Source organism: Hetaerina americana, unplaced genomic scaffold (genome assembly GCF_022747635.1).
Source record: "Hetaerina americana unplaced genomic scaffold, ioHetAmer1.1.p SCAF_3, whole genome shotgun sequence".
Lineage (NCBI taxonomy): Eukaryota > Metazoa > Arthropoda > Insecta > Odonata > Calopterygidae > Hetaerina > Hetaerina americana.
In genome coordinates, this window is record NW_027286874.1 from 76,488,553 (window position 1) to 76,508,687 (window position 20,135).

The 20,135-nt window shown below is 36.4% G+C and overlaps 1 protein-coding gene across 1 annotated transcript in view; it reads right to left on the bottom strand.

Annotated features, from left to right (window-relative positions):
* Positions 1-20,135, bottom strand: part of LOC139690832 (uncharacterized) — a 162,144-nt gene that overhangs the window by 10,485 nt on the left and 131,524 nt on the right. Inside the window, exon 3 of the mRNA XM_071588426.1 lies at positions 18,762-18,873. Coding sequence (XP_071444527.1) covers positions 18,762-18,873 — 112 coding nt within the window. The remainder of the gene's footprint in view (positions 1-18,761; positions 18,874-20,135) is intronic.

Consider the following 20,135-nt stretch of genomic DNA (forward strand, 5'->3'; position numbering starts at 1 on the left):
TTCTCAGTTTTTAATAATTATGGCCCCCGCTGCACAACGTGATTGAATTTAAAACTCCATTTCCATTGTTACCACCGGGAAAATGTGATAATATTCACCGCTATGTGATAATATTCAATTGGACGTACGTCCTGCTTTGAAGCTTTGGAAGTTAATCAAAGAATATAAACTCTTCACTTCTTTTTCTTGGATGATATTCGGGGGATATTGTCATTAAATTTCCAGGATCAATTAGCGTACAACAATGTTGCTTTAATACCCTATGAAGCTTGAAGATCAAATATGACCTAAGATTATGAAAAAAGACCTCTCTTCCATAATGATGTTAGAGGTATGATTATTTATTTAGCATATGCTATCATCTATTTTTCCCACTCCAATTTGTAGTCTGAGGCGTAATTCAAATGGGGTGAACATACATTGATGCTATTTTTAAATCATTGATGATTAAATAATGATTGAAAGCTAATTTTTACTTAACCTTTGTATCGAGGGACGTAAAAGGACGCCTAAAATGTAAAGTTTCCATAAGAGATCCTGATAATTTCAAAGTAGAATGGGATTTTCTCGAAGCAGGTCAAATGACAAAATTGAGACGGTCCGATTCTTACACGCAGATACTCAAAATAATATTATATCCTTTCAAAATCTTGATAATAATCATAGTAATATGGTCAGCTAATGATATGGTCAGTAATTACGTAGTTTAATTCAACATTTTATTTTCTAATAAATGAGGACCTCGTGAATATTTTTGTGATGAAGAAATACAGGTAATACCTGTAAGTCCTGTCACATATAATAACTTTGACGATTCATTTAATTCATTTCAATTCATTTTCACTTTGCAAGATATTTATTACAATTTATTTAGAGCCATTTTCGCAAAATGATAGTTTGAACCATATTCAACGGAAAGAGTCAAATTCAAATTTAACTAAGCCCTGTTTTGAATTAATATCTCATCACATTCTTTCTTTCTACTTCACATAAGAGGAGATATTATCCTTACTTTGAACTAAAAAGTGTTTTTGCATGAGAAAGTGTCTTCGAGTAAAGTCATATCACTGAGTGAAAATTTAAACTCGGGCCCCGCATTTAAACCTTAGCATGCTAGACCATATCATCCCCTTCGCAGGCTACTTTTTTGGTGGTTGCTGCTCTATCACCCTTTTCCGCAGGACATAGAGGAGGAGGATACTATAGCGGGTAATTTTGTAAGCGTACATTCCGAGATTACGGATGGCCATGGTTTACCACTTAAGCGTGGGCAGGATTTATTAGGCTCGGATGCTCGTGGCAAAAGGTAGACAATTTGCTGATTTTCACGGCTTAGCTGCGGATGATTGCGAGCCTATGCAATGAGAAATCAAGCAACCTTCCGGACTGTTTGGTAAACTTCTGTTTCCTGCAGCGGATAATGTCGGAATGGAAGTTTATGGTTTAGATCTTAAGGGCATCCTAGTGAAATCAGGTCACAATTCCCCTTCCTCCCAATGCTTAATAAAATTCATCAAATTAACTCCGGGTATCCAAATCCAAATCGATGATTCCTAAAAACAGCTTCTAACCTCTTTCTTGTCAAGCAACCATGGTAACAACTACGTTGAAGTAAAAGTATTAATTGGGTTTCTGGGAAGTGTACTGTCTTGGTCTGGCATATAGTAAAAGAAGTTTTTGCTGCAAATTCTCCGTGCATGTCCAATTAACCAACGATCTACCTGAAATGAATATTAATTGAAGTAAACGAAAGAAAATACTCAATAAATAAATAAAATTATTACTTAGGTCCCGTAGAGCATTTTTGAAAAGATTTTTTAATTACTGAAAAAGTGAGACCGAAGTCTTAGAGTAAGGATCCTCTTTCTCGCTCTTAGTGATACACATAAGTCATATTGAATCCAAAAGCAAAAGAAAACTTTTGATTTTCCTTAAACTTGGAGTTGTGCTTGGTAGCTGATCTTGGCTTTGGAGGGAAAAGTAACTTGAAAAAAAAACCAAAAAAGATCTTGGATGTGTATAAAAAATGAAAGTTTCATGAATATACTTCAATTACAAATGCACTTTGCTTTATTTAAAATTATGAATGAGATACGTTTCAGACAAATAAGACTAACTTCATTTTGTTTAGTCTTATTCCGTTCAATTGAAATAATCCTAGCTTAAAAAAATCGAATTAATAAAAGCTTTTCAGGATTTTTCTTACCCTTTCCATTTACTTCGCAAGGTTTTTTTTACACTGTAATTTTTCTTCAAATGTATTGGGTAAAAATTCCTTTGGGCAAACTCATGTTTTTTCCTAGAATTCGCTCCTGAGTTTAATTTTGATTCATCTATTCCCTCGATAATGTTACTTTCTTATGAATAGCTTTTATAGTCGAAATTAGGCTTTCCGTTTCACATATTTGAAATTTCAGTAACTAGACATCCAATGGCCGAGTATTGATTATTCCATCAAGCTTCTCACCCCAAAAGTCACGGGCTCGATTCCCTTCACGGGTTTACCGGCATATTTACTGTATATTCCACCGCAGGCATGTGAGCTCTGATAATTCATGAGTCTTGTGTCTATCTCTCTCTGATTCCTGAGATTTCTAATGAAAAATTGAAAGTAGCCATGATGACAAGGGGTTCATGGATGAAAAATTATATATAATTTAAATTACAAACTCTACGGATAGTGATACATTTATTTCTGCGAAAATCATTCAGCAGTTATGTGCTCAAGAACATAAACGAGGTCTGTCACTGGAAATTAAACAGAAGAGACAGACAAAGTATGCCAGTCTATGAAAGCATGCTACATACTGTTCCAGTGACTTGCGTGCTCAGGAGTTGAGCCAGCTTAATTCGTCCTTCGTGAGTAAGACGTACATATTTTATGTTCACAGGCCATTTCGTGCGCTTGCATTGCAATGGAGAAGTTTAACAACTAAAAAGTTCTGACCTGTGTCGTGACAAACCATGCTTTTTAGTGCAAATCCACTCCGTATGGAATTAAGTGTTGAAATGCGAGCATCCTTCACTTCGGTTCTCCAATGCTCTATCCTTAATTTCTTCCGGCTGACCCATTATCTCCGTCGGCCCATTAAGTGCAGTGCGTCTGCATCGCTTCATTTTTATTAATTGGCTCTGTATCAAGCGTGACACCTTAAAAAAAATAACTTGAGCGTCGCTTTGTGAAATTTTATCTCGACCGTAACGGACGCCTATTTAACGAGTTCAACTCGTCTATATGCTTGCGGGCACTGCGAGTGTGGCACGCGTTTTTCGCCGCCCTCGGCCGAAGTAGGGAGAGAGCCCGCAAGAGTCAACGGCCTGGGGCCCCTTATGGACCATTATCGCCGGTGGACAAATGGCGCTGACGCCAGCGCCTTCCCTCCTCCGCATTGTAAATATATTGTCCCGCCCACTTCCCCCCCTCCCGGCCCCCACATCCGTCTCCCTCGGGAAAACACCCCACAACCTCCTCGGGCCCTTTTACCTCCCTCCCACTCCCAGTGAGGGGATCCGCACCGCGTCTCCTCTCTCCGCCCGCGGCACCGCAAGGGACACGAGCGGGGGAGTGGCGGTGGGCGCCGAGTGGCCGACTGACTCCCTTGAACTTGCCTCGCCAGCATAATGGGGTGGAGGCGTGCTCATGATTCAAGGACGGCGACCGCGAGAAAATGTCAGGTGACGTCGCCGATGCGGGGGAAGCGTTTACCACCCGTTGCCGACGTTGTTTCCAAAGGGATTTGAAATGGAAGTCACCCTCCCGGACCAATTCAATTCCCAAGAGAATTGGAACGATGTCACGTGCGAATTCAAGATGGCACATGATGCATCTTCAGCTTCAGTGTCGAGCGATGACCTTAAAAATTAACCGGGACTCTAGTTTCAAGGTCATCACCGACACATACACGCAGGTGATTCCCGACACTGCGCATGACGGAGTTACAAACTGGGTCCTGGTAAAAATTATTTTTCCTAGAAATGGAATGGCTGATCATTACTTTGAAGTGTGCCCTCACCCACCGTCAGACCATTTCGTGATACCTTTGTTCAATATTGAAAACATCATTCACATAGCATCACTAAAGAAATATGAGTTCACTACTTTATTTGGCCTTTAAGAACCTTTTAATGATAAATCTGAGATAGATCATTATTAGCGCAAAACTTTCAGTCAGTAGCTTGCTTAAGGATGTGTGGCAAGCAGGCCTAAGACCGGTGAATAGCGTTATTAATATACTCATAACAGTCTCCTTCTAGGCTATCAAATAATTTTTCATTTCGGAATTTTAAAAATTAATGCTACATATTTTTAGAAATCCGAATTTTTTGCATAAACTAATAGTGAGACAGAATAATATTTACACTCGTATATAAATACTTTTTTTACAGTTTTAACTTCTTCGTCCTGAATCTGCATCTTTCGTAGGTTATATTTAATTCCTAATTGTCTGTTCCAAGATAGCAAAGGGAAGGGATTATCACCGAACCAAATAATACTATAGATCTCTAGTCAATTAGGGAGTGCTTAGGAAAAATAAATGACTCATAGGCACCTTAAAGTGAACTGATTATAAAGATGCCTGGAAAGAGGGAAAGAAAACTCATTAAACTCTAGAATATTACCGGTTTTTTAAACTCATTTATACACCAATGACATGTGCTTTAGATCATTAGTCCTGAGAGAGGTATACTATTCCTAAGGAGGTTTGGAATAATGGAACACTTGAATAAATTTTTACAAAAACATATTCGTGTTTCATACACAATAATCACTTCACTTTTCTCTATGGCATTGTCTTCTGAAAGTGCTTATTTCCAATTATCATGATACTCTAATGGTGGGCCAAATCGAAATAAGAAACATTTGAAAATTAAAAAAATGTTCCACTACCAACTAAATTAATATTCTGAAGGCATGCACTAGTTCTGTCCTAGGTTTAGCATGATATTCTGACAGGAAATGATGCTAATCGAAGCTATAAAAATTTTTAAAAATTTTCCACCCCAAACTTTTCATTTTTAGTTAATTCTTACAATGTACATTCATATTCGCAAAAAACCACATCTAACGAAAAATACCTTTGAAAGGAGTGCATGATACTTATAAACCATTTGGCAAGGTGACATAGGAATGCTTAATTCTCTTTTAAAAATTCCCGTACTTGATTCTGAAGTTTAAGTGTGAGATATATCAGCACCTCTGCGATAGTCCTCAACCAAATAGTCAAAAGAATCTGCGCGACATTATCCCATATATGCCGATTGATAATTAAAATTAAATCCATTTCCATCAGATATAGAGACCTCCGCTTCAATGAACGGTTTTTGACAAATGTAATATCTTCTAATGGAAGCAGGATTAAAAATCACGGCAAAAATTGGTAATATTACATCCGATTGAACAAAGTTTCAGAATACAATTTGTTGGCGCATATATACCCACGAGGATATAGTTGAGTCTTTTTCCATCAAAGTCGACTGTATAACAAAATATACATAGAATCATTAGTTGAAATCCAAAATTAACAAAATTCAGACCGATGACTCAACTGACCCTCAAAGTCACGCCACAACTGGATAAATAGATATTTTATTGATTACATTCATATAAAATAAATACATACTATATCATTAGAGTTGTGGCAATAGTTCTAAAAGAGTAACTTCTGCCATGCGAATTATAAAAAAGCTCTTCATACTAAGGATTCGTTATCACCAAGCATTATTATTTCTCCTGAAAGTTTCTAGGTCAGAATTACTTTTTGAGACTTATACTACTGATTCCAGTGGGTCGCAGTAGCCCAGTGAGTCACGGTAGTCCAGAGGTAGTGAACTACTGGCCGGAGAGCCCAGGTTCATTGCCTCGGTAAGCCTCTCTGGGCACCTGTAGCTCCACCTACAAACTATGTGATTTTTTGGGTACCAGATATTCCTGGGAAACCATAACCGGCACAGGGAAAGGAACTGGCCCCCCTAGCCTGATGTTTGTATTGGGCTTAGTACTGGATGAGCTCTACAATCACCTACCAAACCGACCTTCAGGTTGATAACTATGTTTATGATTTTTTTTACCATTGATTCTGATGACACGTAAAAGAGCAGATCTGTATCTCCGAACTAATTAATTCTTACTATTTAGCCATTAGTAATCATGAGTGTTCCATTACCCATGGACAAAAACCTTCATGGAATAAAGAAAACAATATATTTTTCCACTGTTCTTTATTTAGGTACGACTAGTTTCAACACTAAGGCGTCATCTTAGGTGTCATCATCAGGTACATTAGGACAACGCTATGGCGTCATCAGTCCATGAACATGAACTACCAAAAAGTTGTACCGGAAACCATCGAAGTAGGAAACTTTGAGTGACGGAGGGACATGAGCTTTCCGATCACCTGTTGGGACCTGTACAGTGCATAAAAAGTGATAATTTCCGCAAGTAGGATCGCCCCTTCTAGATAGATCGAAGGACATACGAAATACATACCTATTTCGTGCAGCGATCTTCCTCAGTGAGGTGACCGCAAAGGCGTCTGACCCCAGTAAGGCGGCTATCTAAGTGATTGTCTCTCGTTAAATCACTATTGAGTGAGGCCACGGAAAATTACCCGAGTCATTTTCTCATGGCAAAAAGATGAGTCCAAATTTGACATTGAATCTTAGCAATCATGAGACTACCAGCCCATTTATGCGGGTGTCGTGTCGGTCAACAGGAAGGAGTGCAGACCCAAGGCACGAAAGGCACTTTCTAAGACGAGCAAAAAAAATAGAAGAAAATGAGATAGGAAAATTGGGAGGAAGCTGAGGACCAGGAAGTTATAAAACACCAATAAAGAGATGTAGAGAGGAAATACAATGCTAGTTCTGTGCGATGTGAGAAATAATGATAATAGGGATTATTGGGGCGATGTTTTCAACGGTTAAAAAATAGATTTATGATTACAATGCAATAATTTAAAAGTGTTAAGAATCATTCCCTTGACCGGGATCCGAATCGGGATCCCTCGATGTCTGACCGAGTGATTTATCCAGTTAAGCTATCGAAGTTTTTCATGCGTGCTATTAATTTTCACAACTTACGAGAGTAAAATTTTCATTTCCACGATCTCAGCTCAACCATATTTGATCTACTAAATGGAGGGGACATGTTTTGTTTATGGCACTGAAAAAAGCCTGAGACTATAGAATGGGGCTTTAAATTCCAGTGGGTAGAGCGATGGACTACTGACCGGAAGGCTCGGAGTCGATTCCCGGGGACGCTTATGGACAACATTAGCTTCATCTAGCTTGGTACTAGGCAAACTCTTCTATCACCTCTCATACCCTATACGCAGTTATCAACCCTAAAGTTGACAGCTAAAGTTTATTCTAAGGAATTTTTTTGGGCACTAAAACTCATCTTTACGCAATTTTAAATTGGGGCAATATCTCGATACCAGGTTATATTATGAGAGATCAAAGAAAAATGATTCTTGAAATTTCGATCGTTCCCTACACGAGCAAAAATGCACGTGTTTCGTTTATTTCATTAATGGAGTCTACAAATATGTGACCGAAATGAAGGAACGAGTGTTTTGTCAACATGACATGAAAATGACGAAATAACACGCACAAGCATTTGATTTAGATAAATTAAAAAGAATAGATATAATCGTATAAATACGGAATACAAATATGGAATCCTTGATCTTTTTGCAACGAATACAGATGACGGCCCTTTTGTGAGTCTCCAGTCCTCATGTCTCCGTTCCACAAGGGATGAGCTCGAGAGGCTTCCGTGATCATTATAAGCCTTCTTCTTCTCAGGCACGTGAATACTGTTGACAGGAAGATTTAAAAGTTGCAGTTCAGACGAATCTGGGGAGACCAAATGGAATTGGGTGGGGAGGGAGGCATTTGTAAACAAGCAGGGTGGAATCCAAGTGTGTTTGTGTATGGGCATCGAGCAAAGCTTAATTTTCCTGGGAGAGAACAGCAGGGATCCAGTTGGGGAGAATGGACTAACGAGGAGGAAGGGCAGTTACAACATAATGCTGGGTGCAATCATACCGCAATGTGGTCGAAGAAGAGAAATCAGGACAAGGAAAGGACGAGACCGGAGAATAAGAGGTGAATTAAGAAAATGAAGGGGGTGTGGACCAAGAAATCAACAAGCTCGTTATCTCCTCTTCCCCCTTAACTCAGTTGCCCACCACGACGAACTATAGGGAAGAGATTGAGAGAGAGGGGCAGGGATATATAGATTCAGACCCCGTGTCAGTCGATGAGGGGAGAGAGTCTAACGTGTTTAACCCGAGCTTTCCAAAAACGTGGAAACAGACGAGGGGAACCGGAGCCATGGAGTGTGGCCAGGGGGATGTGTGTGTGTGTGGGATGGGGGTCGCTTTGGATCAATCGATGCGGTGGTTGCGTGCCGATGCATTCGGGTGCCCAAAACCGCCGACAAACGGTGTTCCTCGGCATTTTCACGAGGCTTCTCCCGACCGGACTCGCGAAATTTGCATTACGGTGAGATTTGACAACTGCGCATGTTCGCGCAATAGAGATGCAACCCATTCATTATTATAAATAACACACAGTTTCAGTCGTAACACGGTGGAAAAAAAGGTAGGTGCTGAAAAAAGACACTTTGCTTTTCCACATAGAGCATTAGGAAATTTCTGCGTGGAAAATCCCTCTATGTGAAAAAGAAAAGTGTATTCTTTCATCATTTATTAATATAGGTAATCTACTGGTTAAGGTAGGGTTTGAATGGGTTAAATTACCAAATAAATATCTCCTAACAAAATGCAGCCCGATATTCTACATTACAACAAGTCCCTCTTCATCTTCGTGTACTTCCTTCCTCTCTTCATCCCGTCCAACATCCCTATCCTATTCCTGCCCCTTCCTCATTTGCGTAACATTTTCCCCTCCATCAAAATCTTCAGTATCCCTCTACTAATCAAAATGCTTTGAATCTATTTTTCCTCTCTCCATCTGATTTCTTCCAACAATCCCCTTTCCTCCCCCAACATACCCAACTGTTCCTCATTTGTTTTCCTTTCTGTCCGCTTTACCTTCTATATCCCTCTTCTCTACAACCAAATTTTTAAAGTCTCCAATGTATAGTATGCCTATAATCCTGCTTCAGTGACCATGTTTCCACGCCTTGCATAACTACGCTCCATATCAAAGTTTTCACAAGCCTTTTCTTAACATTTCTATTCCACATCACTGTCATCAACTCCTTATTCCTTATGAGAGCCTCTTTGCCTAGCGCAATTTTTCTCCTTATGTCCCTACTACTTTGTCTATATTGGTCCAAAAATCTTTCAAGATACGTTAACTGTTCCACTTACTCTAGTTTTTTCCCTCCTATTTTAACGTTTAACTTAGCCTCTATCTCTTCTAGAAATATCTCTCTCTGGAAAACAGTATAATCTTTGTTTTGGAGATACAATGATGCAGGTAATATTCTGACATGGTACCGGAGAATTTACGAAGGGCACGCATAAATGTTTTGTTAAATGTAACCATAAGATCGCACTTCTCTCTGAAATTGACTGCTTGAGTGTTTGTACAGATACATGGATGAATTAAGACCGAAAATCTTCACAATTATTTAAAATATGGGTTTATACGATATGAAGATTTTACGATGGATGCCATTATTAATGTTCATAAATTTTTTACAGGAATGCTAAATCATACAGATATACGATAAAAATTATGGATGAAGACATTTACGAGATATCAATAACCTTCTACTTTTAAAGTCAATAGGTGTACTGTAGGGAAGCCGCAAAATTCGAATCATGTCCTCTTCTATATGACATACACGTGTGTAGTTAGAAGAGTCATCAATGGGGAAGTTATAAGTAACGGTAGCGAGACAGGTTCTTCCGACATTAAATTACACTTAAATGGAGTCTGAAGGAATCCATTTCAGGAGAAAAAAGCTATTGCTAATATTACTGCCACAAAATTTGGCTTCCTCGGGGTTTTCATGTATGTATATTATAACCAGAAGGAATTAATAATTTTTCATTATCAATTTAAATTACAGCCACAAATTTTCTCCTTTTAGGAATTCAACTAAAATATCTTGCAGCACTAAAACAAAACAACTGCTGACTCGGTGGTAGACATTAAAGTGCAACTACTGCTTTTATAACCTTATAACAATGCTTTCAAATAATGTATATTAGAACTCCTTTAATAATGAATATTCGTATTTTATTTACTAAATTACATTTTTAAACGCATGTGTTCTTAAAGGAGACTTTTTTTATGCACACGCATGTGAAATTGCAAATGAATGGTGACGGATGAAGCAAGGTTTTAGATCATGAATAAATTAATATCTTTCATCTTGGTTCACGTCCAGAGATCTCATTTATTCCTTAATACCTTCCTATTATACTCCTTAATAATAACTAAGGCTATTTCCACCATTATCCACCAATAATTTGATGTTATTATGGTTTCAAATATCCACATTATTAATTTGATACAAAATGAATAAATAAAAACGTTGTTCAAAGAAGTTAGAAATACTTTAAGTAGAAGGTTCACATACGGAAGATAGCTACAAACTCACTCCAAAATCAGTTTTTCTCTTCTCGCAAAATTAGAAATATTTTGAAGTTCTTTCATACAAGTTCGTGGACTTGCCTGGAAACAGCATAACCAGGGTAACTTCAGTATTTAAAAAATCACCTGTTTCTTAATCACTCATTATGGAATAGAATCTCATTATTTTTTACAAGCTTAATATATATTACCAATGGTATTAAATGGTTAATTAATTTGTTAGCAAATCCCCAGCAACTAGTATAACAAAAGGAAATTATCCCTATTATTTAATGATTAAAAAAATATATTTGATTTTTCGTCATTTATTCCGAGTTGAAGCTAAGTTTCTTATTATTCGACGGGTTAATCTTATGATCTCTTGCGTAAAACACTAATTTCGCCAAATCGTTACATAATTAACAATTTTAAATTTACTGGAGTATTATTTCTTGACAATTATATGTTATAAATTTAATCGCTATCCTATTCATAAAAATCAAATGTAATCAGATTAATTCAGGCAATTCAAAAAAATAAAGAGTATTAAAAAGTGAGGAAGTAATCATGGCCATTGTTGGCAAGAAAACAGTAAATCTTGCCCACGAGAGATTTGAAGGAGATTTTTATTTTAGTACATTCAGAAACAAATATCAGTAAGACGATGAAACGCTTCTGTACGAACGCAGCATTCACTATATTCTACGAAAAAAATTCAATATGTATTATCCTCTCGTTTTTGTCCCGAAAGTACAATAGATTCTCTAAGTTATTGCAATTGAAAATAATAAGACTTGAATTTCTTTCTGATTAGAAATATATTTAGTTCGTATATTATTTAGCAAAAGACAAAAAAATTGTAATGTCTTGACTTATACTATTTCGTTGAGTGCAAAGTAGCCTGTCCATTCAACTGCCGATTGGTCGTGCAAGATTAACGTCTAGTATAAGATTATTGAAGGACTAAGAGGATTTTAATAGATCTTTATATTCTAAATTCAACCAAAATAATTTCAAAAAGTAAAAGCAATGAGAGGTAAAGAATTTGAGTGTTTCTTTAGAAGTAACATAACTAAACACCCTTTGGTGTGTATGTAAATTTGCCCGTTATTTATTTATTTACACAATTACGTTGCAATTAGGCGATTTTCCCGGTGGCAACGGTCAAGTTAGGTCAAAGATAACTCTTACAACGAAAATTACATACGAACACATATAAAAACAGATAAGAGACAACATATTTTTACATACAATGACACTTCCACATCACATACAAACAAACTTCCACATCACATACAAAATGCCGTCCACATCACATACAAACAATATTTTCATAACTACAATGAAGTTTATTACCCAGTGGCATTTAAACTTAAATCTTCTAAAATTGGATGGAAAGGGCTCAAACAAACCTCCAGGCAGCTGGCTCCAATCAATTATAGTTCTACCTGTATTTAAAAAAGAGTATTTTTTCTTATTTGTTTTTTGAGTCCTTATCTTTATTTTGAAACTATGGTCGTTTTTTCCCTTAGGCTTAGTTAGGCTTTTCTGTCCCTTGCCATAAATCTTCCCACGCTTCGTCCTTTTTAACAATTCTATACATCGCGCCTAACCTACTCCTTTTTTTCTATTTTTAAAACTCTCCCATTTCAGTATATCTAACATATCTGTGACACTATCTGCTCTTTTGTACCTCCCGAGTACATACCTTGCTGCCTTTCTTTGAACTTTTTCTATCTTTTTAATATGTCCCACCTCACATGGATCCCATACTATGGAGGAGTATTTTAGGATAGGGATAACCTGTGCCTTATATGCTTTTTCTTTTGTGGCTACGCTACTTCCTTTTAAATTTCTCATCACCCAATGCAATACTTTAAATGCCTTCCGTGTCAAATTATCTACTTGGACTCCCCACCCAAGATCCCTAGTTAAATAAATGCCTAAATATTTGCATTGACTGGTACATGGGATTTTTTCTCCAAAGAGGGTGTAAATTTCCTTTTCTGCATTTTTATTTGAAAAATTTCTATGCTTACTTTTACTTATATTAATGCCCATATTATTATTTGTAACCCAGTCACCAAGGCGATCGATGTCATTTTGTAGTATTACGTGGTCATTTACATGCTATATCCGTCTGTATATAATGCAGTCATCAGCAAAGAGTCTTATTTGAGAATATAAATTGTATGGTAGATCGTTTACGTAAATTAGGAAGAGTAATGGCCCTAGAACACTGCCTTGTGGAACGTCATGAACCTTCGCTCCTACTCACTGAATCCCCTTAGTACCTTAATGTGGTTTAATGTGATGGTACGCTTTGTTTACCGAAATGTTACTAATGAAAAGTTAGTGAATATACAAAAATATACTTTCAGTGGTTACATATTGACCGCTGTTTTTCTCAGTGTGCCGTATACATACACATACGCTATTAGGTATTCGCTTGTTAATACGCTCGTATATTTCCTAAGTAATGAAATCGCGAGTGCCGTTTGAACTTCCGCATAAAACTTGCATTCACAAAAACGTGGTCGTCCAACTTCAGAGTTCCTCTTTTGAGTTGTCCGAGAACTTGAATGCGGAAAAGAGTTATTTTGACTTTCCATTCTTTTTCATTTTCACATTCAAATGTGGAAAACAGACTGTTTGGACTCATGAGTTTCAAAATGCACGTTAAAATAAGTAAATTTTAGATTGAAATTGAAAACAGACAGACATGGGCAACCTTGTGTCGATAGGAATTCCCAGACCTAAGCATTAGTTTGGATACAGAGAGTAAATCCTTTAGTCTCTTAGGCAAACTAATTATCACCTATATAGAAGCAATTCATGGAAAAATATGACGCCAGAGCTTGATTTTGTTTCCTTCCTCATTCCATCAGGAAAAGAATAGCCATCAGATTACTTTTGCTTCAGGAAATATTTTTTTTCACGCTTCTCCTTTGAGAATTTCCTTTAGCAGTAACATTCTCCTAGCGATAAAAGCTAGTGACAGAGAATCGAAAAAAACAAGAGCCAGGAAGGAGGCGAATAATTTACCCTAATTAGATGACGACAGCTTTTTTACTCCGAAAATTCTAGTTCAACGCCCCAGTGCGCGCGCCCATTTGAGGATACGACTATTCGTAAACATCCCAATTCATCATTTTGGAAAAATAGACATATTTCTGAAAAAATTAAGAATTTTTCTGGAAAAGTAGTAACTGTGTAAGCTGAAACATTGATAGAGCAAGATGGAATTTTGCTAGTTTCTTACGATACCCCTCGACTCACCAACATATAACAACACTTTGAAATCGGATCAAACCTCTGGATGCAAAAATTAATTCACAGACAGGATACGAAGAGTCTTTGCGCTTAACAAAAATCCGAGGAGTCGTGTACAAATCGTTTGATTCACAAGAACTGCTTATTCAGGCGATTATTAATATCAAAATACCTCATAATTACTTGGTTTATTAATACTTAGGCAAAGGACCTACGCCTCCTTTACGAATGAATATGTAGGAATGAAATGCTATGAATTGTGCCGTCACCAATACACCCAAATGAGATACAATGATGAAGATATGGATTTCATAAATGAAATCAAATAATAGAGCCTTACTTAAAAAACCTTTCATAGTAAATAAATAAAAGGTTCCATGCGAAACATTTAAACTCTGTAACATCCTTCCTTTTCATAAAACCTAATCTTAACATAAAATATTTTATCATCTCATAAAAACAGTTATCAACCTTAATGTTACTTTGATAGGGAAGGGTAGAACTCACCTAATAATGTACCCTTTTTATCGATTCTTGGCTGATTGACTGCCAAGAACAAATATCTAATAAAAGGCCTGTACACTTACCTCACTTGCCAGCTTCAACGAAATTCCTAACGGCCGAATAACGTTTTCAAATCTTGCAAATAAATGTACGTTGGACGGAGAGGACTTTCGATAAACCCTGGTTATGAACTTTAAATTTTACAACACAGATAACAGGAGACCGAAGCGTACCTGAAGGTGGTGAGAACGTGATTGAGTTCCTCTCAAAAGTTCGCTACACCCACTTATTTTCGTAATTGGCACGAAAAGTGAAGCTAAACCAGCGCATATAAGACCAGCCGACTTGAGTTGAGAAAAATAATCTAGGAAATAGTTTAGGACATTAGAATTGCAAAATTGACCCACAGGGTAGGGGGAAAGTTCATTTACCTGTACCACCTATGATTTTCCAGGAAGATCAGGTGCCCGAAAAATCATAGAAATTGGGTGCAGCTGTGGGTACCCACAGGCGTAGAACCCAGGTGCCCAGAGGGGAATCGAACCCAGGCCCACCGAACGGTAGCTAAAAGCTTTATCCACTGGACTATCATGCCCCCCGAAAATATATAAATGTTTAATTTCTTCTCGTAGTACTTTGATCCCTATATTTATTCTCGATAAAGGATAAAATATTATTATGTTATACATGTGTCTACAAGATTTATCCATTACATAATGTTTTTCGACTTCTCTATGTCCATTGTGTTTATTTTGTTGTTCTCTCGAGCATCTTATATTTTTTTATATGGCTTACCAACAATCCTTGAGGATGCGCCCAGAATAGGACGCGAAACGTTGGAGAACAAAATATGTTAGGAAAGATAAGTCGTAAAGCATTCTGTAATGAAACATCTAACTACTGCCCTAGTTTGGCTCAATAGCAAAGATTTGTTTCCACCCGGGGAAGCAAAAAGAGTGTAGCATAGTAATGAGAATTTCACGGAGGTTTTCACATCCATGGTGTAAATACTACATTGCCACTTTAACGGGGAGAATAAAAACGAAGATAAGACCGGTAAAAAACTCAGCAGTTGTCCTTAAAGGGGAGAGCCGATGAGCGGCTATCTGCCATGATGGACGGTAACGGGGGAAAGGAAGTCTGATACACGCAAGTATCATGCAGACTACGAGAGCGAACGAAAGAGAGTTGGTAGACGTAACTTTGTAGGTAATTGGTTGCAATGAAAAAATGGGGAGTTCTTTGATTCAAATTCTTAACGACCGAAGCAATTTTCTCGCGAATTTAATTGGAAAATCTCTTGAAACATTTATGAGGACTCGACTTGCTTCCTTCCCCTCACTTTCGTCTCTCCGTACGAATGCAGTGAATTTTTTCACCTCCCCAAAATTCGCTCACCCGCGATCGAGACGCCAAATCATGTTTACTTCCTCCCTCATTATTTATTTATTTTTTTCATTTTCCTTGACCTCTATACCTAACCGCCGGGAATTCATGTCATTAGCTCTATTGAGGTCACTTCTAAGCAAATCCCAATGCGGATTAAATTCAGAGAATGCTGGTTTTTATTTAGATAGCACGAGGCATGGGGTGATACATTTACGCCGCCGGATGGATTGATTATTTTCATCAATTTTTTAAAGTAGATCTAACCCTGTTGTGAGAAAAAAGTGACAGGATTTAGAATGCCCATAGATTCATTTTAACGCTCAAATTTCAGGTGAAAACAACTAAAAAGTTGTCTCCTTATGATATTTCAATTTGGTAGTAGATTTGAAAAGTAAGCACAATGCCAAATTATTTCTATTTTCTTAATGTTGAGTCTTTTTATGAATTCCTATATTAACCTTTCAAAAGAAAAATACACTGTGAATACAATCGGAAAATGCGTTTTCATTGCATATAAATCGTTAATAAATGTTACCATGACATACGTTTGTTACTAGTGCACAGCTTGCAGATCAACATCAAAAAATGATAAAATTGTAAAATAAATTAGGCATGAAATTCCGTTCCATCTCAGCGGTTATGGAAATGAATTTCCCGTTTCATTTCAAAATTACCTCTTTGAACACAATAGCTGGTTCAGAAATAGTTTCACAATTACTTACGTATATCATCATAATGACATATGTGACATTCATTGTAACTAGATCATTACCATGGAGTTCACACCAACTAAAATGGTCAAACCATATATGTCTGTCACAATTTAACATCGAAACTAATTATAATGTATCAATATTACCTCAGTAAATTATTTTTAAATTCTAATTAAGCAAAGAAAAAAGCAATTGATGAAACTCTAATATTTTTTCCATTAAGAATAAAAGAGAAAACCAATAATGGTGATGATGATGTGTTGAATTTACGGTCGCAAAGTGAAAGAATTTATAGTGGATTTATTGCCAGTGCTATTTCTCCATATGAGGAAGCAATTTTTAATAGAGACAATCAAAAAAAGACTAAGTAAAGGAGTTTTTAATTTTCTACGGGCTTTATTTCACAGTATAACACCTTTCACCGACTTGCAGAATCATCAGTTGCAAACTCATTTAATATGGACAACAAACAATTCCACAAAGCGAAGCCTGAAAGCGTCAAGTATAATAAGTAACTTTTTTGCCATTGCGATTTTTTCAATGAGAAACGAAAATTTTCAACAATCAATAACGCGAGGGTTAATTATTTTATCTAATTTAAGTAATTTTCAGTCATGATTATTTTCCGATTTGAAAATTGACTTCTAAAATTTATATCAGTTTGATTGAATGATGAACCTGAAGAATTTTAGGAATGGAGACAGGTCCCCGGATTTCGATGGCTCTGCCGCGCCATAAAACGACTGTGTCCTCCCTGAGATCTTCAGCTCGCGAAACTCGTTACGTTAGTGTTGGCAACCGATCTCCATGTAGCCTGAATAAGAGTTGGAAACAAATTACTATCTCCAAGCGAACTATTCCGGAAACAGCACAGGGATGTTTTTTTCAAGCTTGAGTTAGAAACGAGCAAAACTATGCTGTTTTCAATGAACTGTGGGATTCTAGTTACATCATATTTAAGTACAAAATGCCATGGGGAATTCTTTAGAAAATGATTGCAGGTCTATAGCTTTCTTTCGATTAGCCCAAAATGGATGAAAAGTCTGTCACTTAAATGGTGTATTAGGAACTATACACCGAGTAAATATAAAATGGAGCCAGAAATATATGATGAAGAGAGAAATATTGTAATTTATGGAATATCCTCATAGAAAATACAGTCAGCGTGTGATTGATTACTGGCCAGATAGCACAAATAGCGACGATGTCTGATTTTACAAAATATATTTTACATTAAACAAAGCGTAGGTATACAAATGATTCCACTTTCACGCACATCTCATCTAGGAATTGACTGGTAGATAATAAATAACTAGCAGCTATCCAATTAAACGCATATCTATAAAATGAGACACTTTTTGGGTTTGCAAAATGCTCCTGGGCAAGGGGGAAATGATTAATTTGAGTAAATCATGAACATTTTCCCCGAATTGACTTTCTGGCACTCACAAATTGTCATGTTAACTGCTGCTTATCATTATAAATATTCTTCTGCCAATGTCTAAATGTTGGACGATCAATAATAGTTGTTAAATATTCTTGTGGTATTCTGAATAATTCTTGCAAAAAATGTAGGCATTTCTCAACAGTAGTTATTCAGCTGACCACCGTTGTCTCTTCTTCTTGTGTAAAATAATTTTCTTTACGTAACTCCGTGTACCGTACGAATATATATTTCCTGGCACTTATGTTGACTTGTCAGGATTTTCCCAATCAAAATTTCCTCTCCCCTGCCATAAACTCTTACTAAACATATCAGATTGTAACTGGGCACCTCGTTAGCTTAATTAGCTAAAGAACTCATCCGGACGTCGAGGGATCCAGGTTCGAATCCTGGTGAAGGTGGATGATTTGCCACTTTGAAATTGGTTTTTAATGTACTCCATCCAATTAAATATAGCGATTTTTAAGATCCTTTCCATATAAGACCCAAACGTAAAATTCTTGAATGTAACGGTCTCCTTTTTCAGGCATAAATTTGATAGCAATCAGATTGATAAAACAGAACACAGCATTTGGACTAAATACGAGTTGATATTGTTGGGTTTCGATGCCGATGTTTTTGAAGCCAGTTGAAGGACTGTTTTTTCCCATCAATGAAATAGATATAATCAAAATTCTTGGCTTAAGTCAAACTTATTAAAAAGGCCCGCCCAAACTCTATGCTTTTGAGAAGATTACATTCTATCACAACCCACGAAGAAGTTGGAAGCGTGCTGGAACTTCCATGCAATCAGTAATAGATTGGTGACAACATCCTGTTTAATTTGAAGTTACTTTATTATAGAAACTTATTCCTACAGATTCATCATGTAGATTTTTATTTACCTTTCAGGGATGATTGATGATGGGACTTGTACGTATTAACTGCGTTGGATCTCTTGGATGATAAACCATCTCCCGACCAGTCATCAGATTCTTCCCCGTTGGTGTAACTATGCTGTAAGAAATTAAAATGATTGAAATTAAACAGTCTTAAAGATTTTTCATTTTTAACTATAGCAAATGTGTTCAATCTGAAACGAAACGAGAGAGAATAAATTATGGTATATGATGAAAAATATATTTACGTTTGTTGATGAAATTGGCCATTATGTATTTCTCAAATAAATAAATAAATTTCTAAGTATTTGGGAATGAAAAAATCAGATAAAATAGTTTCATTTGGTTTACTAAAGAAATATGTAGAACGCCTGTATCTGTGTAACGCCTGTATATGTAACACCTCAATCTTGAAATCTATAATACATGTATAGTGGATTTAATGAATGAAAATGTAAAATCTCGAAAAAACTTAAAAGTACCAGAATGAATATTAGAGATATTAGATGGAACACGCTCAAATTTTTAATTGAGAACAAATAAAGTATGGAATATGAGCATGATAAAAAAACATGTTCATACCAAATTTCTTGGAAACATTGAGTCACTTTAAGTCTCTTAGCTAAAAGAACATCAATTTGCAGAGAGAACGTATATTAATTGAGTTAAAACCTACTTTAATGTAATTAAATATCAAATAAGCGTAAATTTAAATCACGAAGTGAATGGGCATTAGAATAATAATCAATGGAAGCCAATTTTGAGGAAAAAGGATCATTAATATAGTTTAAATAAATGAAAAAAATACTGGAAGAAATAAATATGCAAGCAACTGGAGGTGAATTTAAGTCCCTCAGAATGGGATGTTGGCATTCCTCCTTTGTATTATTCTAGCATTATCATGTTTTACTATTGCATTTAGCTTGCAATGGTGTGAATACTCATTTTGAGAAATTGCGGGGGAACTTAGAAAACGTGGTTCACCAGATGGGTAGTTGATAGCAGTATGATTAAGACGAATAGATAAGTGATAGTTAATATTTTCTGGCTACATTGGTATCTGCATTATTATGTAACTTGCTAGATAAGGGAAGGCAAGGAGAGAATTTATTGGAGGAATGAAGTTGTTTTAACTCTAAGGAAGCTTGCACGTGAGTACTGCGTTAAAAATTCAAAATGTCTTTCATATTGAAGCCTAGTGCAAAAGAAATTTACGGTTTCCATTATATAGTCAAGAAATGGAAATATGGCATGAAATCAATATATTTAGGCGAATTAAACTAGAATAAGGAAAGAAAAGTACAAAATTTGAACTTCTTAGGAGGAAGTGTATTTGATAATATTTTAACATTATGCCAACATATGTGCGCACATTAATGA